Source organism: Myotis daubentonii, chromosome 18 (genome assembly GCF_963259705.1).
Source record: "Myotis daubentonii chromosome 18, mMyoDau2.1, whole genome shotgun sequence".
NCBI classification, from domain to species: Eukaryota; Metazoa; Chordata; class Mammalia; order Chiroptera; family Vespertilionidae; genus Myotis; species Myotis daubentonii.
In genome coordinates this window covers 11,388,241-11,406,700 of record NC_081857.1, presented here as the reverse complement: position 1 = coordinate 11,406,700, position 18,460 = coordinate 11,388,241, and the positions used below count along the sequence as shown (strand labels likewise).

Sequence of the window (18,460 nt, the reverse complement as noted above, 5' to 3'; positions counted from 1 at the left end):
TCCACATTTGGACTTAGAGACACCGCACAAAGCAGCTGCTCCAGCTGCGCCCGCGGTTTAACGACTGTGGCTGAAGCTCTGGTCTCTGGCAGAACAGACGGGAGGTGCTGAAGGGCAGCTCTGATTTCACCAACACACAACACAACGCTCACTCACAGGGCCATTCGCAGAACTCGTTGAATTCAGTTAAACAAGAAAACAAAAAATTTTTTTTAAGTTAATGTCGATTGCTAAGGAGACATCTGAACCTAAATGTTCAAACAATGCCGTTCTTACCCATTTGCAGTGAAACTATTAGGGGCAAAGGGAGGAGAACTCAACCACATAATAGCACTAAAACCTCCAAGCCTATAGTCAGAAAAAAAATCACACCAAGTTTAGTCAGTAAAAATGACTAGCATTCAAAATATATTTTAATGAGAACACTTCTAACATCTTTAAATAAAAATGATTTGCACTTTTCAATCTGGAACAGCTCTGGCATTAGGGCTTAATTGCTTTCTGGTCCACGGGTTTTAGCTGCCACCGGACTACCAACTCCCCATTGCTCTTGAGGCAGGTGTGAGCCATGTCCTCCTCGGTGGGGAGTCCTTGTGGCAACTTCAGGGGCTTGATTCTTATCAAATGTTTAACCACTTTCAGTTTCGCGTTCACCGAAGGGATGTTCTTGTGAACTTGAGGAGTGTGCGCCTACAAATAAAGGGAAATAGTGTTAGAGATCAATTTCAAAAGCACAGGTGGTCCCATGCTTCAGTAAAATGAATGAAGGCTCATTCTGTCTAAATCAAACTTCCAAATACATTCCACTAAATAATACATTTAAACAAAAAATATTAAATATATTCCTTAAAGTTTAAAAAGTGCCAAATTTAAACCGTGCTAAAGATGACTAAAATACCTGCATACCTTTTCTATTCCAAGCATCTTTATTATATCTTTTTCCCAATATGGACGGCCTTTTGTACTTTTTATTCTGGTAACAATATGCAGTTTATGAGGGTGCTGTGGATCCCCACCATATTTTTCATGATCTTCTGGTGAAGGCTGAAACACCTAGAAAGGAAGAATTGTAAATGGTAAATTTTCAACTTACATAGTTTATATGTTCCTACTTTTTTCCCCTAAAAAACCCAAAAAACAAACAAAAAAACCCAAAAAACCAAAAAAACCCCATATAACAACATAATGATCTCATCCCTAATCTATAATAATAAAAGTATAATATGCTAATTAAACTAGACAGCCGAACGACCTTCCGGATGAAGCTGGGGTTGTGAGGGCCGAGCCCCTTGCACAAATTTTGTGTACCAAGTTATTTTATCTTTCTAAAAATAATATGTTTAAAAAAATAGTAACATTAAAACAAAGAATCCTTGTTCTTACTTTATCTGGAATTCTTGACTTGGTAAATTTATGACGAATCCAATCTGTACAAACGAGAGACTCCACACCTTTTGTCACCGTCTAAAATATAATATAAAACATTAGTTTTTTAGAACTGTCTAGTGCAGAAACCCATATCAATTTTTGGGTGACAAAAATCTGTTTTTACCTAACCTGTAATTTTATTTATTTACTTTTTAAAATGTTTTTATTGATTTTATTCATTTATTTATTTATTTATTTATTTTAATCCTCAGGGAAAGACAGAGAGAAATATTGGTGCGAGAGAAACAAATCGATTGTTTGCTTCCTGCACTCGCCCCAACCAGGGCGCGAGCCAGGAAGGAGCCTGCAACCAAGGTATGTGCCCTTGACTGGAATCGAAGTTGGGACCCTTCGGCCCTCAGGCCAATGTTCTACCCACTGAGCCAAAACTGGCTAGGGCCTAACCTGTAATTTTAAGCATTAACGTCAGCCCCTTACATGAATCTTACCACTAACATATTATAAAATAAAATAAGCCACATTAATTATATATAGACTACTAGACCAGGGGTTGGCAATATTTTTCCGTAAAGGACCAGATAGTGAATACTTCTAGCTTGGAGCTATATGGTTTCCATTGCCAAGTCTAAACTCTGCCACTATAGGGCAAAAATAGCCTAAACAATATAATAAACAAATGGAGGTGGCTGTGTTCCAACAAAACTTCATTTACAAAAATAGGTGGTGGGCTGGATTTGGCCTGCAGGCTGCAGTTTGCCAACCCCTGCTCTAGACAATGTGCAATTATTCACCTTCAACAATACAATGTAAAAGAAAAGTCAAAATGAGTATCCACTTTTCTTTCTAGTCCCAACAATATCATCCCTCCTAGTTCCTATCTCTTGTCCCCTTCCTATAATCCTCCAGTCCTGTTTCTCTCAGCCTGCAAAAGAGAAGGGCTCAGTGCCAATCCTTCATTCCAGGAAACTGCTCTCTGGATGGGCAATAATCATTCCCACCATGATCTCCCTGTACTGCAGAGACGGCACAAACAATGAGAGAAGGTGCCCTATCCTCTGAGCCAAACTGGCTGGGCCCAGACCTAATGGTCTCACAGGCCTTGGCAGACTGTTCCCCAGCCCTGATCAAGACTCTGGCCCTCTAAGCTGCACCACCAGTTTCTAAAAAAAAAGGCTTGAAGAAAATACATGACAATACAAACATGAATGGTCTCTGGGAGACTGTTTTTTCTTCTTTTCTATCTTTTTCTAATGTCCTAAGATTGAAAATGTACTCTTTTCATAATTGAAGAGGGAGAGAAAAAAAAAACACAAAAAAACGCCTAAAATTTTAGACTTTTTTGTGATTCTAAATGTTTAGGGATATAACAGCAGATAAATCATAAATAAACAAAATTAACCCTCAACCTTAAAAGATTAATATATAAAAATAGTTAAGCTTAACTTGCTCATATGTTTTGTTAATTAGAAAAGAAAAAGAAAAATTTTGCAGAAAGAAACAAAGAAAAGAAGATAACTCTTGAAAATGAAAACTTACGTGTAGTCTGCCCGGGGGCCTCTGAACCACCGAGCGCAAAATCCCGGCCATGAGTGAAGTGGCCGTCCTCCTCAGAGGCTGTGCCGGGTAGAAAACAGATCTCTGGGTCAAATATGTCTTGAAAATAAACAGATTCCCCCCTCTGTCTACAAAAATGAAACAAGTTAATTGTAAACTTGACTGAAGTTTAAGAGTAAAACCTTGGTTATTTTAATACAATAAAGGCAAGAATTAAGTTATTGTAAATGTTTCATTTGGAGCTCAGCAAAACCATAGGTAGTAATTTCATATGAACCACAACCCATTTTTGCCAAATGAATTAGAGTCTCAAGAGGATTCAACAAAATTGGAGCAATGAGAGCTACTAAAGCCCATCATTTAAAAAATCTTCTCCAACAATGAGGGCACAGAAAGAATGCTTTGTTATAGAATCACAAAAAATTAAAGAGCTGAAGGGACCAAAGGAATCCCAAATCCTAGCATTAGAACTGACAACCCTCTTATGTTAAATAGGAGGAACATGAATCCCAGAAAGTTCACCCAAGGTACTCAGCTATCCAGGAAGTATATGGTCTAGAACTCAATTCCATTAATACCTAGTCCAGTGCATTTTCACTAAATCATAACACCTTTATGTTAAAAAGTAAAGCAGAACACTCTTTTCTGCTAGTTGCGCTTTTTTAAACTATTTTTTAACAAACACACATTGCTTCTATGACTTAAAAAAGTCATGTTTATTTAGACACATAACAATTATAGCTCACTATACTGATATATAGTGAAAGCAGAAAGATAAGATGCATGACTTTGGACCTCAATCAATACAATGCAGCATTAACAGTTTCTAGCTGAAATCACCCACTGTTTGCTGGCTGGTTGTTTACATACATACTAGAGGCCTGGTGCACACAATTTGTGCACTGGGGGGGGGGGTGTCTCTCAGCCTGGCCTGTGCCCTCTTGCAGTCTGGGAGCCCTTGGGGGATGTCCAACTGACGGCTTAGGTCCGCTCCTGGCAGTGCTCGCCAGCTGTGAGCCCAGCTTCTGGCTGAACGGCGCTCCCCCTGTGGGAGCTCATTGACCACCAGGGGGCAGCTCCTGCGTTGAGTGTCTGCCCCCTGGTGGTCAGTGCACATCATAGTGACCAGTCATTCTGCCGTTAGGTCAATTTGCATATTAGCCTTTTATTATATAGGAGGATTTGAATCAAGGCTTCCTTAGAAGAGATACTTAGTCCTGTGGCCCTCCAATCAAATAAATAATGCTAAATTATTTTCTCTATCATACTTCTCTACAATACTTCTACGTTCCAAGTTAAACATTATATACTAACCCAACTCAATTAGCTTCACACTTAGTTAAATCTTTCTCTTATCACTTACAATTCAACACAAACCACCTAACTGGCCTTCCTGCTTTCATTACATTCTTCCTGTCTTTCCTCCATAGTAGCAATCACCTCATTAAAACCTAAATCAGCTCATGTCAACTCCTCTGCTCAAAACCTTCTGAAGAGCCAGGTTTGTCACTGTTGGAGAAGGGTACACGTAAGAAGGGAAGCTAGAATGATCTCTATGGTCCAATGATACAGGATTAGAGTTGGAACTCATGTTCAGCTCAATATAGGTATTAATGGATATAGACACAATTATATACATGGATGTAACACAGTTTAACTTTGTTAGCTAAGAGGACCTAATAGCAATGGCATCCCAGTGAAAATGAGCATGCCCAGTGTCTAGATCAGTGATGGCGAACCTTTTGAGCTCGGCGTGTCAACATTTTGAAAAACTCTAACTTAACTCTGGTGCCGTGTCACATATAGAAATTTTTTGATATTTGCAACCGTAGTAAAACAAAGACTTATATTTTTGATATTTATTTTACATATTTAAATGCCATTTAACAAAGAAAAATCAACCAAAAAATGAGTTCGTGTGTCACCTCTGACACGTGTGTCATAGGTTTGCCATCACTGGCCTAGATCATAGTTTCTAGTAGAATTCTCTAGGGAAAGGAACCAGAGCTCCTTGGAGAAATAGCTGATACATGACTGCAGCAGGGGATATACAAAGGTGAGTGTGGGACATCTTGTAGTGCTAGAAAGGACCATTCAAAAAATCAAAATGATAAAGTATGTCAAAGGGACATAGGAGCCCACTGAAGGAGCTCCCAATGGCTAAAGCTGGAATAATATGAACAACAAAATAAGTAATGAAGTATTGGCTTATAATCCAAACCGTAAAATAACCATGAACTGTGGGGAAGGCCTGGGTCGGGGGGCAGGAGCAGGCCAGAAGGGGTCAATGGGGAAAGAAGGGACATATGTAATACTTTTAACAATAAAAGTAAAAAAAAAAATAACTGTGAGTCCATACTGACATAATTAAGTGAATAAATTAAATTAATGGCAGAGAAAAAAAAACACATACCTTCCTTACAGAAGAATTCCAAATAGTTGATGTAGCTATTCCCTCCTCAAAGAGGTCCAGCAAAACCACTCACCCCTAAAGTGAGGGCAGTGCTCAATGACCTGTTCCCAGAGGACAGTATAGAAAGGGGGGAAATAACACTACACTAGGGAAACCTGACCAACAGGATGTCAGCTAGAAAGATTAACATCAACTGTAACAGCAGTCAAGTTCATAGCATGTACCCTTGATATGATAGAATGCGACTTGCACTTCACCTCTGTGGTCTTCTTCCCAGAACCCCATAACACCACTCTTATGGGAGAAACATCAAACACCAATTGAGAGACATTGTACAAAACACCTGACTGCCCCCAAATTGTCAAGGTCATCATAAACAGGAAGGTCTGAGAAACTGTCATAGTTACGAGGAGCCTAAGGAGACATGATGACTAAATGTAGTGATATAGTATCTTGGATGGGATTCTGGAACAGGAAAAGGACATCAGGTAAAATCTAAAAATTTCTAAATGAAATATCACCTTTAGTTAATAATCTATCAATATTGGTTCATCGATTACACTAATGTAAGGTGTTAAAAGGGGAGACTGGGCCTGGGGTATGTAGAATCTCTGTGCTAGCTTCACAAGTTTCTAAAATCTGAAACTATTCTAAAATTATTTATTAAAAAATGAAAAACCTCCAACGCCTGTCCATTTCCATCGGAGTGACAGCCAGTCCTCACACTCCCTCCCCCACCCCTTACACTTCATGGCCAATTACTCTCCTGCCCCATCGTTAAACATATTGGTCCCCTTGTTGGTTCTAAACTTGCCAGGCAGGCATTCTCCCTCGTAATGGCTGTTCCTGCTCCTGTTGTTCATATGGTTAATTCTCTGACTTTTTTCAATTTTTGGCTCAAATCTCATCTTCTCAATGAGGTCTACTCTGATTCCATTATTTAACATTTTGACCCACACCACAATTGCCAAGTTGCCTCATTCGATCCCTCTTTCTCTATTCTTTCCATAGCACTTATCTTCTAACTTAATTTAATTATGTGGTAGGTTTGTGGTTTATTGTCTATCTCCACCCAATAGAACGTTAGTTCCACCAAGACAGGATTTTAAAATTTTGTTTGTTTTTGGTCTGTTCTGATATATCCCAAGCATCCACCTAAAGCAGCACCTGCCATGTAACAGGCAATCAATTAAATTTTACTCAATGAATGAAGTTTAAGTTAACAGACTTCAGAAGGTGTGATAGTCAAAAGCTCTAAGTTTTAATAAAGGTTGTCTTTCATAACTCTTGGACCTTGAAACAATTATAATACCTTCTACTTTACAATAACTTTTCTTTCGTTTTTATCCAAAGGGTTTCTATTTTATTATTACTTTTTTCCTTTTTATTGAATGTATTGGGGTGGCACTGGTTAACAAAATTACACAGGGTTCAGGCGCACAGTTCCACAAAACATCATCTGTACACTGTATTGTGTTCACCACCTCAAATAATAACCTGTCTCTTGCACTAATGCAAAAGTAGGAAAATACATGCATCACGAGATAAGTATAATCCCATTTAAAAAAAAAAAAAATGTCTGTGAATGTGTGGGAAGCTATCAGAAACACATTAACATACCCTTGGGGGGTGGGCAGGCTACTAGGGCAAGTTTTCCTCTTGTAATGTCCAATAGATTGTTATTGCTGCTCTTGTACAATGACCATGCATATAACTGTTTATTTTTAAAAACACAACAAACTATTTCCTTTCCTAAAGAGACATCTATGTAACAATAAAGGCAAAGAGCGTCTCTTCTCTGAATTCCTAAAGCCCAACAAGCACTAGGCAGGCCTCCTACGTGCCTTTTGGCAAAAAATACGCAGCACAAGCAGCTTTGGGTATGTGGCCACCAAACCACGGTTGCAAAATCACAGCTTGTAGTAAAATGACGAATCGTTTATCGGCTCATTTCGGCAGGTTCGCCTTCTAAAATGCAGCATTTAAAACATCAGGCAAGTTCGCATCTGCGTTAACAACAAATTAAACTACACGGAATGCCCACTTGGCAGGCCAGCGTCATGCATGAGGCAGAAGCACCGAAAATGCGAAACCGCGCGAGCGGCCCCTTCCCCAGCTGCGCAGCCCAGGCGGCCCGACCCCGGCGCTTCCCGAACCGGGTTCGCGTCCCGGAACCCCTCCCACCGGGGCGCGATCGCGGCGGCCGCCGGCTTTCCGGACGCCAAAGGGACCGCGTCCGGCCAGTGCACGCCTCGATCCCGCGACCCGCCGACGCAAACGGGGGAAATCAACCCGCGTCTACACAGGGCTCCCAGCTGGGGACGCCCGGCAAAACCGCCGCACTTGGGGCCACGCATCCCCCACTCACCTACGGGCCCTAAAGGCTGCGAAGCCCCAACTTGCCCGCCGACAGGAAGCTGAACAGACACCACCGAGTGCTCCCCTCAAACCCGGCCGCCACAGTCCGGGCAAAATGCTGCCCTTTTAAAGTTCCGGCCGACTCCCTTCCACGCCAGGGCCACCCGGAGCGCGAGCAGGCGGGTGTCTGTGTCAGGTGACCGCCTCCCGGAAGCGCCGCGGACCCTGCCCTCTCGGACTGGGTGGGAGGCGGAGCGGGGTTCCCAGGATCATGGCCAAACCCGGGATGGGGCTGGACCCCGGGGGCGTAGCTGCCGCCACTGTGCTAAAGCGGGCGGTGGAGCTGGACGCCGAGTCCCGGTACCCGCAGGCGCTGGTGTGTTACCAGGAGGGCATCGACCTGCTGCTGCAGGTTCTCAAAGGTGAGCCCGGAGCCCTGGAGGGGTGGGGGTGGGGGTGGGGGGAAGAGGGGGTCCGGGAGGGAGACAGAGAAAGGGGCAGCGTCCCTCAGTGTCTTCATGATCCTTGGGCACCGCGAGGAAGGAGCCAGATGCAGAAGGTGGCACATTTTACTGGTCAAATGGTCTGATTCCTTTTATATATTTAATAGGTGGATGTCAGCAAGAAAAGGGGGATATTGCTATAGAATTTTAAGAGACATAACCAAATATAATTCATATGTCCTTATAGGACTTGTGTTTGAACGAACTATAGGAGATCATTTTGGAAAGTTAGAATATGGATTTGGCAATATTAAAATCATTCATTAGCTCTGTTAGGCAGTAGGTTTTCTTAGAAAACTTTTTAAACACTTTTTTAGTTTTTAGAGACGCAGACCGAAGTATTCCGGGAAGAAACACTGAAACACATGTGGCAAGACGCTAATAATTTTTAAATCTAGGTGTTGGGGAATAAGGATGTTCATGACACTGTTACTCTTACTTTCTGTTTAGGAGTTTCATTAAAAGTAAACAAAAATAAAATCACATGGTGGTAGAAGAAAACATTTTGTTTTTCTGTAAGAATGAGATTTACTGATATTTGGTGTGAGAAATGCTAAATTGTGGGTGTGGACAGTGAGACTTTGTTACATAAAGTTTGGGTACAGTGTTGTGAAGTACCCCAAACCCTAACACCAGCACAATCTCTGGTACATAGTAGATGCCCAGTATTTGTTTTAAGTTAAGACCAGCCCTTGCTTCCCTCACCCTGGAGCTCCCAGTCTGGCCTCCCCGCCACACCCCCTTGCCTTTTAGCCTGTTTATAATGTTACTAGAGGTCCGGTGCACGGATTTGTGCACTGGTGGGGTCCCTTGGCCTGGCCTACGCCCTCTCACAATCCAGGACCCCTCAGGGGATGTCAGACTGCCAGTTTCGGTCCAATCCCTGCAGGCCAGGCTGAGGGAACCCCACCGGAGTACGAATCCGTGCACTGGGCCTCTAGTATGCATATAAGATCTTTGGTTAATCTCTTCCCGCCCTCCCCTGCCCTCCTTCCTGCTGAGATTCATCAGTCTGTTCCATGTTTCCATGCCTGTGCATTGAGCGTCTGCCCCCAGGATCCATGTAATGGTGAGGAGGATGGTAACAATAAGAGTATTAGCACTGATGAGTGCCGAGTGCCCGGCACTGTGCAGTACACATTAAAGGCATGATCTCATTTCATTCTAACATTTGCCCTATGAAGGAGGTGATGTTATCCTCATTTTATAGCAAAAAAGTTTGCCTTCCAGTTCTCCTACTATTGATGGAGTCGCATTTGGAAGGGAAGGCTTTAAAGCAATGGTTCTCCACCTTCTGGCCCTTTAAATACAGTTCCTCATGTTGTGACCCAACCATAAAGTTATTTTCGTGGCTACTTCATCACTGTCATGTTGCTACTGTTACGAATCGTAATGTAAATAACTGATCTGCAGGATGGTCTTAGGCGACCCGTATTAAAGGGTCGTTCGACTGCGAAAGGGGTCACGACCCACAGTTTGAGACTGTGGCGTACTGACTCCCAGAAAGAGAGATGGTGCACAGTGTCGGTCAGGCGGAGCACTGCTCAAGTCCTGGCGCTTTGGGAGTCTGAAGCAGGAGACTCACGGGAGAGCTGCTGCAGTGTGCTCCACTGAGCCTGCAGAGGTTACAGAGACCCTGACATGATCTTACAGGTTAAGGTTCAGACAGAAAATAACTCCAAAACAGGGAATAAGTGCCAGGAGCGAGCTATGGCCGAGCACAGGAAGGATTTAAAGTTAAAGGTCATTTGGGGGTGAAAAAGTAGATGTGGCTTTTTATATAGAGCCTTTGGAGGATTAGCAGAATTTCAGAAACCAGACATTCAGTTAATAGTGTTCGAATTCTCTCTGTACTGTTTAACCAAATAAGCAGTCCACTTTGTTTCACCATATGTCTATAGAGGAAGAGTGAGAAGTAAAGGTTAAAGGTAGGTTGGGTCTTGGAGCACACTGGACGGCCTTGACTGCTAGAGATTTTACTCATTGCATAGACAAGGAGAAACCATTTAAAGTTTTTACAAAGCAGCGCTGTAATTAAAGTTGCCTCTCAGGGCTTGTCTCTCTTAGGACCGTCGATGGAGGCTAAAATTAATAGGTCAAAGAGGGATGAAAAACAGGATGCCTTTAGATAACAAAGGATAACAAAGGAGAAAATAGTGATTTTAAAGTGGAGAGATTTTGTGAACTCCACCATAACCAAGTGACCAGAGTTTACATTGACATCATGTGCCCACTGAGAAGGGTGCAACACCTCTGTGATTTTTCTTGCCAATAAAGCATAACTCTAATCATGAGAAAACATCAACAGCCAAAAATGAGAGACATTCTACAAAACAACTGGCCACTACTCTTCCTAAATGTCAAGGTCATAAAAGGCAGAGAGAGAGTCTAAGAATCTATTGCAAATTGGAGTACACAAAGGAGGAGACATGACAACTAAATGCTATGTGGGATCCTGGACCAGAAAACAACCTTTCTTTCATGGAAAAATTGGAGAAATAGGTTTATAGATGAGCTAATAGTGTTGAATCAATGTTAATTTCCTGACTCTGATAATTGTACTATGTATATGTGATGTGTTAATCTTAGGGGAATCTGAGTGAAGGGAGTATACCATCTTTGCAACTTTCCAAAAAGATAAAATTAATTCAAAATAAAATGTTTTCAAAACTAAGAGTTTAAAAATGAAGTTGTCATGGGAAATATAACCAATATCAAAAGGAAGGAAAGAACTAGAAGTGAAGTGGTGATTTTGGTTTGGGGGATGGGATTTTGGGGTAAGATTTTATTGATAAAGTATATTCAAAATTACCTTACATTTCGGGGTGGCTAGGAAAATGATTGAGCATCAACTGTAACGGAGAAGTCTGGAAGAGAAGCTGGTTTTGTGGGAGAAAGTTAGATACTGTATTGTTAGCTCTGTTTTTTATTATTGTTATGCTAAGATTTCAAACTTGTGGGTGATTAGGGCAAAACAGCGCTCAGACCAGGTTTGACATGTAAGAAGCCAGCTCTGTTCCTCACCAGATTTGGTGTGTCCAGCAGTGAGACCCAGTGCAGGAGGGGCCACTCCTAAGGAAAGCTGCCTCAGATGCTTCGTGCACCGCTGATCAAGTCAAATTTGTGTCTTTGAGGACCGAGGCACACCTTGCTATGGGATGGGAAATGTGCGGGAGGCTTGGGAAGCCGGGAAATAACGCCTGCACTCCATAGAAAAACCGTTTGGAAACTTGGGACTATATTTGTTTAATTTGTAGGCACCAAAGATGATACAAAGAAATGTAACCTCAGGAAAAAAATTTCCGACTACATGGATAGAGCAGAAAACATAAAGAAGTACTTGGATCAAGAAAAAGAAGGTAAAGAGGCTGTGTTAGAGAATGTGTTCGTACACTATTGCCAAAGCCCTCTTCTTTCTTTCTTTCTTTCTTTCTTTCTTTCTTTCTTTCTTTCTTTCTTTCTTTCTTTCTTTCTTTTCTTTCTTTCTTTCTTTCTTTCTTTCTTTCTTTCTTTCTTTCTTTCTTTCTTTCTTTCTTTCTTTCTTTTCTTTCTTTTCTTTCTTTTCTTTCTTTTCTTTCTTTCTTTCTTTCTTTTTCTTTCTTTTCTTTCTTTTCTTCCTTCCTTCCTTCCTTCCTTCCTTCCTTCCTTCCTTCCTTCCTTCCTTCCTTCCTTCCTTCCTTCCTTCCTTTTACTATTTTAAGTATTACATATGTCTCCTTTTCCCCCGATTGCCCACTCCCCCATTCCTACCCCCCTCCCCCAAAGCCCATTTCACCCTGTGTTTCTGGCCCTCTCGTTGGAGCTCGGTGGAGTGGACCCGTTTACTCTGCATTTCTGCTCCCCTGTACAGAAGCTATTCTTAACCTTTTTGGGGGCTGGGTGGGGAGTGAGGTGGTAGTCAGACACCCTCTTGAGAATCTGATGAAAGCTATAAAGACTGCAGACCTTTGCCTGCTGTTCTAAGGAATTCACAGATCCCCATTAAGCTTATGTGTGGACCCAGTTTAAATGAACACTACAGAGGAATACTGAATATGAATCCTATGTATTTCTCTTCATAATATGACCAAAATACTAAAGTATCTAAAGAAACTCCTGGGACGGCTTTGGAGTTGTTTTGTTTTTGTTTTAAATATATTTTTTGATTTTTTACAGAGAGGAAGGGAGAGGGATAGAGAGTTAGAAACATCGATGAGAGAGAAACATTGATCAGCTGCCTCCTGCACATCTCCCACTGGGGATGTGCCTGCAACCCAGGTACATGCCCATGACTGGAATCGAACCCAGGACCTCTCAGTCTGCAGGCTGACACTCTATCCACTGAGCCAAACCGGCTTCGGCAATAAAATATATTTTTTTAAAAAGACTTAAATCTAAAGAGAAGGACTAGATAGCCACTGCAGTTCTACTTATGGTGACAAGAATATCAGATATCGTTATGCATACAGACGTCTCTTGAATAAAATGCCTGGTTTCTAGGAATCAGCTCAAGAACCTGTTCCGAGAAATCTCTGGACCTTCCCACGTGCCTGGCCTCTGTAAAGGCAGGAGTCACTTGTGGAATGGTTTGCCTTATTTACCTCTGTATGTGTAGCATCCTGCCATGTGCCTGGTATACACCAGGGATTAAACAACGTTTACTGAGTGGAGGAGTTAAAAAAATTAAATTGTATCTGATCCTGATGAATCACTATATATAAATGTAATAAGTATAAAAATAAAATAAGTTGTCACTAGTTTTTATAGTAAAGCTTATGTTTTGTAGATGGAAAGTATCACAAGCAAATTAAAATAGAGGAGAATGCAACAGGATTCAGTTATGAGTCGCTTTTTCAAGAATACCTTAATGAGACAGTGAGAGAAGTTTGGATAGAAGACCCTTACATTAGGCATACTCATCAGGTAAGTGTAACCCACTAACATGTGATGGAATGTTATTTAAAATGTGCAAGGTCGTAGTAACCCATCCTGAATGTTTTTCAGCTGTATAACTTCCTTCGATTTTGTGAGATGCTTATCAAGAAACCATGTAAAGTACAAACCATTCATCTTCTGACCTCCCTGGATGAAGTAGGTATCTGAAGGCATTTACTCTTTCTTAACTTCATTTTATTCAGTCACAAGATTCAGTTCAAGCAAGGAAAACCTGGACGTAATGCTTCAGCTAGAGGTATTTCCTTGGGGTGAATTTATTTTCTAACGATGGGCATAAAACACCTTGAGAAAATGCTGTTGATTTTAGTGTCTTGTACCTTGCAATTGGTCAGCTTGCTAAACTTGATTTAAATAGTTTGTCAGTTTAGTCTCTTGCATGTTCTAAGAGACAGTCACACTGACTACACTGTTGACAATTTTGTGTGTGTTTTTTTCCCTACTAGTTGTCATGTGTATCTCTTTTTCTTGATTGATTGCATTGGCATTCTGGGGAATCATAGCATGGTAGTGGGCATATCTCTCTTGATTTTGACTTAACATAGGAATGTTTCTAAACATTCTATATATAAATAATTCAGATTTCTAGGATTAATTTGAAAACAAGCCAGTTCCATCTAAATAACTAAACAGCATTACTATAAATACATTTTAGGAGATAGGACAGAGTTATGTTCACATTAGAAAAAAACAGTTCTTCTGATAAAAACAGTTGCTCATAAACTACATCATATTCTTTGCTGGCTTAATTGAGATTAATAGACATTGAAATTAGTGTAGAATTTTTCTATTTTATTTTATTTTTTAATCTTTCCATTTTAATTCACCTATGATACACATTGCATAGCTCAGGGATAATTTAAAATATTAATAACTGAGTCAGAAAATGATATTTTTTCCTATTAATAGGGCTTTGGGAAAGCACAGCAAATTAGTGGCCTGGAAGAAATAAAAGCATCACTTAGGAATCATGGAGTGCTGTTGGAATTAGAATATTCTTCTTCCATACATGACCGAGAAATTAGGTTAGTATATAGTAATATTTTAACTTTTATGCAGTTGAAAAATACTATTTTTATTTTTCTTAAGTTGTATATAATTGCACATAAATATTCCATTTAAATATTGAACTTTTTAAATAAAGCTCAGTTCTAGTATCTTTTCACTTTTGAAGAAAAAAAGTCTGGCTTATTTTGTCCTGTATGTGTTTCGTATTTCCTGATGCAATAAAATTTACATGTTCTATGTCATGTAAGAAGAGGAAGTACTTTTCTCTTCTTACATGACAATTATACATATTGTGTTATGGTATTGAGAGAATTTATTTCCGCTTGTGTGATACTGATATTTATTTAATGTGGCTTTACTTCTTACACTTTATAAAATATTCTAGTAGGCATGACAGTATACTGTGTCCATAAAGAAACAGTATATGCAGTTTTTTTAGTGGTATGTTTCCTGTGTTTAGCACAGTGCCTTTCATATGTTTGCTAGAGGCCCGGTGCACAAATTCATGCACAGGTAGGGTCTGGGTGGCCCACCCCGGTGGGGTTTTGGGGGCTGATCGGGGGCTAGGTGCCGGGGGGGGGGGGGGGCAGCCGATCAGGGCCTGGATCAGGCTGGTTGGGGGCCGCAGTGCGCGTCATAGCCACCAGTTGTTCTGCCATTCCAGTCACTGGGCTTTTATATATATAGACATCAATGGCACCCCCAATCTTAGGAAAAACTTAAGCACAACCTAAATGCAAAACCAATGACAGTGCAGCTGCTGTGGTTGAAGCAGTCAGAGGTCAGGATCCACAGCTCTTCCTGCTTATGCCCCCATCACTAGATAGGAAACCCCTGAACCACCACCACAATCTGCCTGAGTATACTTTGAAACCAGGTGTTGGCAGAACAGGAAAGTTTTATCAGCAGCAAGCTGAAATTCAAGAGTAAGTTTTTTATCCTTACCCAAGATATGTTTATTGATTTTAGAGAGAGAAGGGGGAGAGAGAGAAAGACAGAGAGAAAGAGAAAGAAACATTGATGTGAGAGAGAAACATCAATCATTTGCATCTTTTACATGCCCCGACCAGGGATCTTACCTGAAACCTGGGTATGGGCCCTGACCAGAAGTCGAACCCACAACCTTTTGGTGTATGGGATGATGCTCCAACTGAGCCACCTGGCCAGGGCTCAAGAGTAAGTTTTAATGTAATTGTTAAACTCTTTTATCACTTAATCAAATCAACCCTTGGTTTCTCTGAATGTTTTGTTTCATTGTAGACACAGCCCATGAGTTACCCCAGGTTGCCGGGAGCCGGTCAATCCTTGCTGTTTCAAGGGACCTGGCATATATGGCATACGGTTCTTAATATGTTTGCTCACCTTCTTGGCGCTGTGTTTTAACCAAGGTCACCTCTCCGAGAAAGGTTGAATCCCCAGGTAGGGATTTTCCCCTGAAGTTAGGGAGGGAATAAAACCCCTCAACTAAGTGCCAGGCGGGTAACTAATCACTTTAACTATGAACAATCATGCTTAAGCTACATAATCTTTACTCCCTGGAATGGAGATAAGAAACGCCCTAACCTTTGTAATAGAGATTGATAGGATTGAATCAACTGGTATAAATACAGATGTAACAAGACAGCAAGACACAGAACTTAGAAGACAGAACTTCAGAGACAGGGCTTGGAAGACAGGACTAAGAGAGACAGAGCCTAGGCACAGAACCTACACAGAACGTTCTCTAGAAACAGAAGGACTTCGCTGGAGAGAACATGGCAAAAGATCCTGGACTGAACCTGACTACAGAAATATGGCAAGAGAACCTGACTAGAACTTGGTGACCGAACATGGCTGGACATCTCAGACAGAACCTGGCTGGAGAACCTAGCGAGGGAACATGGCTACAGAACCTGACTGGAGATCCTAAGCAGAAACTCTCTGGAGATCCAGACCAGAACTTGGCTGGAGATCCGGGCTAGAGATCCTGGCTAGGCTGCTGATCAACTGAACGCTGTCTCCGTGTCATTCCTTCTTCGCCGACTCCGTCTACGCCTTTGGGGACCCCTGGACCCGCTGGGGTTGGACCCCGGCACCAGGTTTGGTTCAACTCATGCTACTGGAGGAAATGGTTTTCTTTTAGGGGGAGATTTGCTGATACTTCATACCCTACAGCTTTGATAATTGTCTGGCATAACTTTCTGGAATATTATACTATATACTTATTTCAATAGGTTCAACAATGGATGGATGATTAAGATTGGAAGGGGACTGGATTATTTTAAGAAACCACAGGTAGGATATAGCCTTATGGGTAGGTAGCACTCTTTTTGTATCATTTTAGCATGGCTTTGGTTCTTTGTTAAAAAATTCTTTTCTTCTCTTCTTAGGGTCGTTTTTCCCTTGGATATTGTGATTTTGATTTAAGACCATGTCATGAAACAACAGTGGACATTTTTCATAACAGGCACATGAAAAAAATATGATGGGCAGTAGCTTAATTTACAGTGTATATTTCTATTTTAAGTGAATATTAGTTTTTTATACTTTGGACATATTATTCCTATAAAATGTGAATTTAATAATAAACTTGTACATTCCTACTAATTTATGGATTCATTATTCAGTTGTGACCCATCTTAAATATCTTTGTAAATACATTACTTAGATTTACAGTGTTTTAAGTCATACAGTTAATTTAAACATTTTACCAGCTTTTCTACTACTTGGGTGTTGGAGAGTGAATCAACAAATAATGAGTACCTGTCATAAAGATGAACTGGATGTTATATTGCCCCTGGGAATTTAGAGTCCAGGAGGAAAAAATATGGATAAGAGTACTCTTAAGAGACAGATGGGCTTGTGGGTTTAATATCCAGGAAAAAAAGTACAATGCTAATTTTGTTAAAATTAAATGTCTTTGGCAGACACTCACCAATATTTACTTATCCACCATTACCTAACTCCATAAAGGCAAATCCACTTATTTAGTTATCCAGATACATTTTGCAGCTGGCACATTTATAAAGATTTGCAATTTAGAATCAATTGTTCTGGGTAAGCTCTTCCATCAAGATGCCAGTTGACTGGTTGGGAACAAAGACTAGGTTGTATGGCCCTAGCTGGTTTGGCTCAGTGGATAGAGTATTGGCCTGTGGACTGAAAGGTCCTGGTTTTGATTCTGGTTAAGGGCAGATGCCCAGGTTGTGGGCTTTATCCCCAGTGGGGGGCATGCACGAGGCAGCCAATCAATAATTCTCATCATTGATTGTCTCTCCTTTCCTCTCTGAAATCAATAAAAAATATATATATTTTAAAAAGCATCCTCTTTAAAAAAAAAAAAAGAAAAAAATTAGGTTATATGGAGTTAGACTAGGAGAGTGGGTACAGGTAGAAGCAATGGGCAGTCCAGAAGCTTACTAGTAAAGACTAAGTTAACCCAGAGTCTACAGAGAGAAATAGAAGTACTGGTGTTAAAGAGTGCTCATAGAAACATCAGGAGAAAAATTGAAGATTATATTCAAAATTAGTGTGGAAGCCCACAGCCAGGGGGGAGGAGCCATGGTACTAAGGTTGAGCATAGTAGCCCTGGGTGTCTTTAGATGCCAGGTTTGCTTTACCCATGTGAGCCAGCAGGCGCAGGATTGAGTTGGCATAAAAGAACAAGAAAAGTTCCTGATGTTCTTTGATGTTTTCAGGTTCAGGTACTGATAGTGCTGAACCTGAACATGCTCAAATTAGTTTTGCCCAACTTTATTATGTGTCACTGGTGAAGGGGTTCTTGTACCCCCTCTTCTCCCAAGATGGAAATCAAGAGAGGAGGTGAAATATTCCAAAAAAGAGGTTTACTGAAAACAAGGTGGAGGGAAAGGGGAGAGGGAGGGAGCTTGATGCGTCAAGGAAGCACACACTAATGAGGAAGGTGGCTTGCTGAACTGCTGTTGGGGTCTGGCTTATATAGGGCTTGGTTCTTCATTCAGGCACACTTCCCACTTATTTATGCATTCATTGGTCGATTCTTGTATGTTCCCTGGCCAGGGATCAAACCCACAAACTTGGCATATAGGGACAGCTCTAACCAACTGAGCTACCTGGCCAGGGAAGTGATGTTACTCTTTCTAGAAGTTTGGTAATGAAGAAATAGAGCAAGAGAGTTGTGTTCATTCACTATGGGTAAGGATCCAGTGAAAGCCGCGAGAAAATACCAAAAAAAAGAGAGAAATATTTGATAGTACAAGGCCCAAGTAGGCTGGAGAGGACAAAATCTAGGGTACAGTTAGAGGGGTTAGGTTTAAGGAAAAGGAGGTCTTTCTCTGAGATTGGA

General features: G+C 41.0%; 2 protein-coding genes across 6 annotated transcripts; one reads left to right on the top strand and one right to left on the bottom strand.

Annotated features, from left to right (window-relative positions):
- Positions 1-395: 395 nt before the first annotated feature.
- MRPL30 (mitochondrial ribosomal protein L30) lies at positions 396-7,864 on the bottom strand. 2 transcript variants are annotated; one of them, XM_059675421.1, is made up of 5 exons: positions 7,725-7,864; positions 2,926-3,071; positions 1,384-1,464; positions 907-1,053; positions 396-690 (listed from the first exon to the last, which is right to left on the bottom strand). In XM_059675421.1, the coding sequence occupies exons 2-5, from the start codon at positions 2,974-2,976 to the stop codon at positions 484-486; spliced, it is 486 nt and encodes a 161-aa protein (XP_059531404.1). In that variant the 5' UTR covers positions 2,977-3,071; positions 7,725-7,864; the 3' UTR covers positions 396-483. The 2 variants fall into 2 exon arrangements, with proteins under 2 accessions (XP_059531404.1, XP_059531405.1); XM_059675422.1 differs by having other exon boundaries at positions 2,926-3,003; positions 7,725-7,836.
- A 70-nt stretch (positions 7,865-7,934) lies between these two features.
- MITD1 (microtubule interacting and trafficking domain containing 1) lies at positions 7,935-16,743 on the top strand. 4 transcript variants are annotated; one of them, XR_009449927.1, is made up of 7 exons: positions 7,935-8,136; positions 11,475-11,576; positions 12,983-13,119; positions 13,201-13,287; positions 14,059-14,174; positions 15,228-15,333; positions 16,371-16,408. XR_009449927.1 is itself a non-coding variant. In XM_059675417.1 (7 exons), exons 1-7 carry the CDS (start codon positions 7,986-7,988, stop codon positions 16,620-16,622), a joined length of 750 nt encoding a protein of 249 aa, XP_059531400.1. In that variant the 5' UTR covers positions 7,935-7,985; the 3' UTR covers positions 16,623-16,743. The 4 variants fall into 4 exon arrangements, 2 of the variants coding, with proteins under 2 accessions (XP_059531400.1, XP_059531401.1); XR_009449926.1 differs by lacking the exon at positions 16,371-16,408 and adding an exon at positions 16,236-16,361 and having other exon boundaries at positions 15,228-15,440; XM_059675417.1 differs by lacking the exon at positions 15,228-15,333 and adding an exon at positions 16,527-16,743 and having other exon boundaries at positions 16,371-16,431.
- The last annotated feature ends 1,717 nt before the right edge of the window (positions 16,744-18,460 follow it).

What these genes read in the sequence shown, in the direction of transcription:
- MRPL30 (XM_059675421.1), bottom strand. Translation starts at nt 2,976, where the DNA reads ATGGCCGGGATTTTGCGCTCGGTGGTTCAGAGGCCCCCGGGCAGACTA. An exon ending in AGTCAAGAATTCCAGATAAA is followed by an intron (nt 1,054 to 1,383) that starts GTAAGAACAAGG and finishes CTTCCTTTCTAG; the next exon opens with GTGTTTCAGCCTTCACCAGA. An exon ending in AGATGCTTGGAATAGAAAAG is followed by an intron (nt 691 to 906) that starts GTATGCAGGTAT and finishes CTTTATTTGTAG; the next exon opens with GCGCACACTCCTCAAGTTCA.
- MITD1 (XM_059675417.1), top strand. Translation starts at nt 7,986, where the DNA reads ATGGCCAAACCCGGGATGGGGCTGGACCCCGGGGGCGTAGCTGCCGCC. An exon ending in TTCTGACCTCCCTGGATGAA is followed by an intron (nt 13,288 to 14,058) that starts GTAGGTATCTGA and finishes TCCTATTAATAG; the next exon opens with GGCTTTGGGAAAGCACAGCA. An exon ending in ATTATTTTAAGAAACCACAG is followed by an intron (nt 16,432 to 16,526) that starts GTAGGATATAGC and finishes TTCTCTTCTTAG; the next exon opens with GGTCGTTTTTCCCTTGGATA.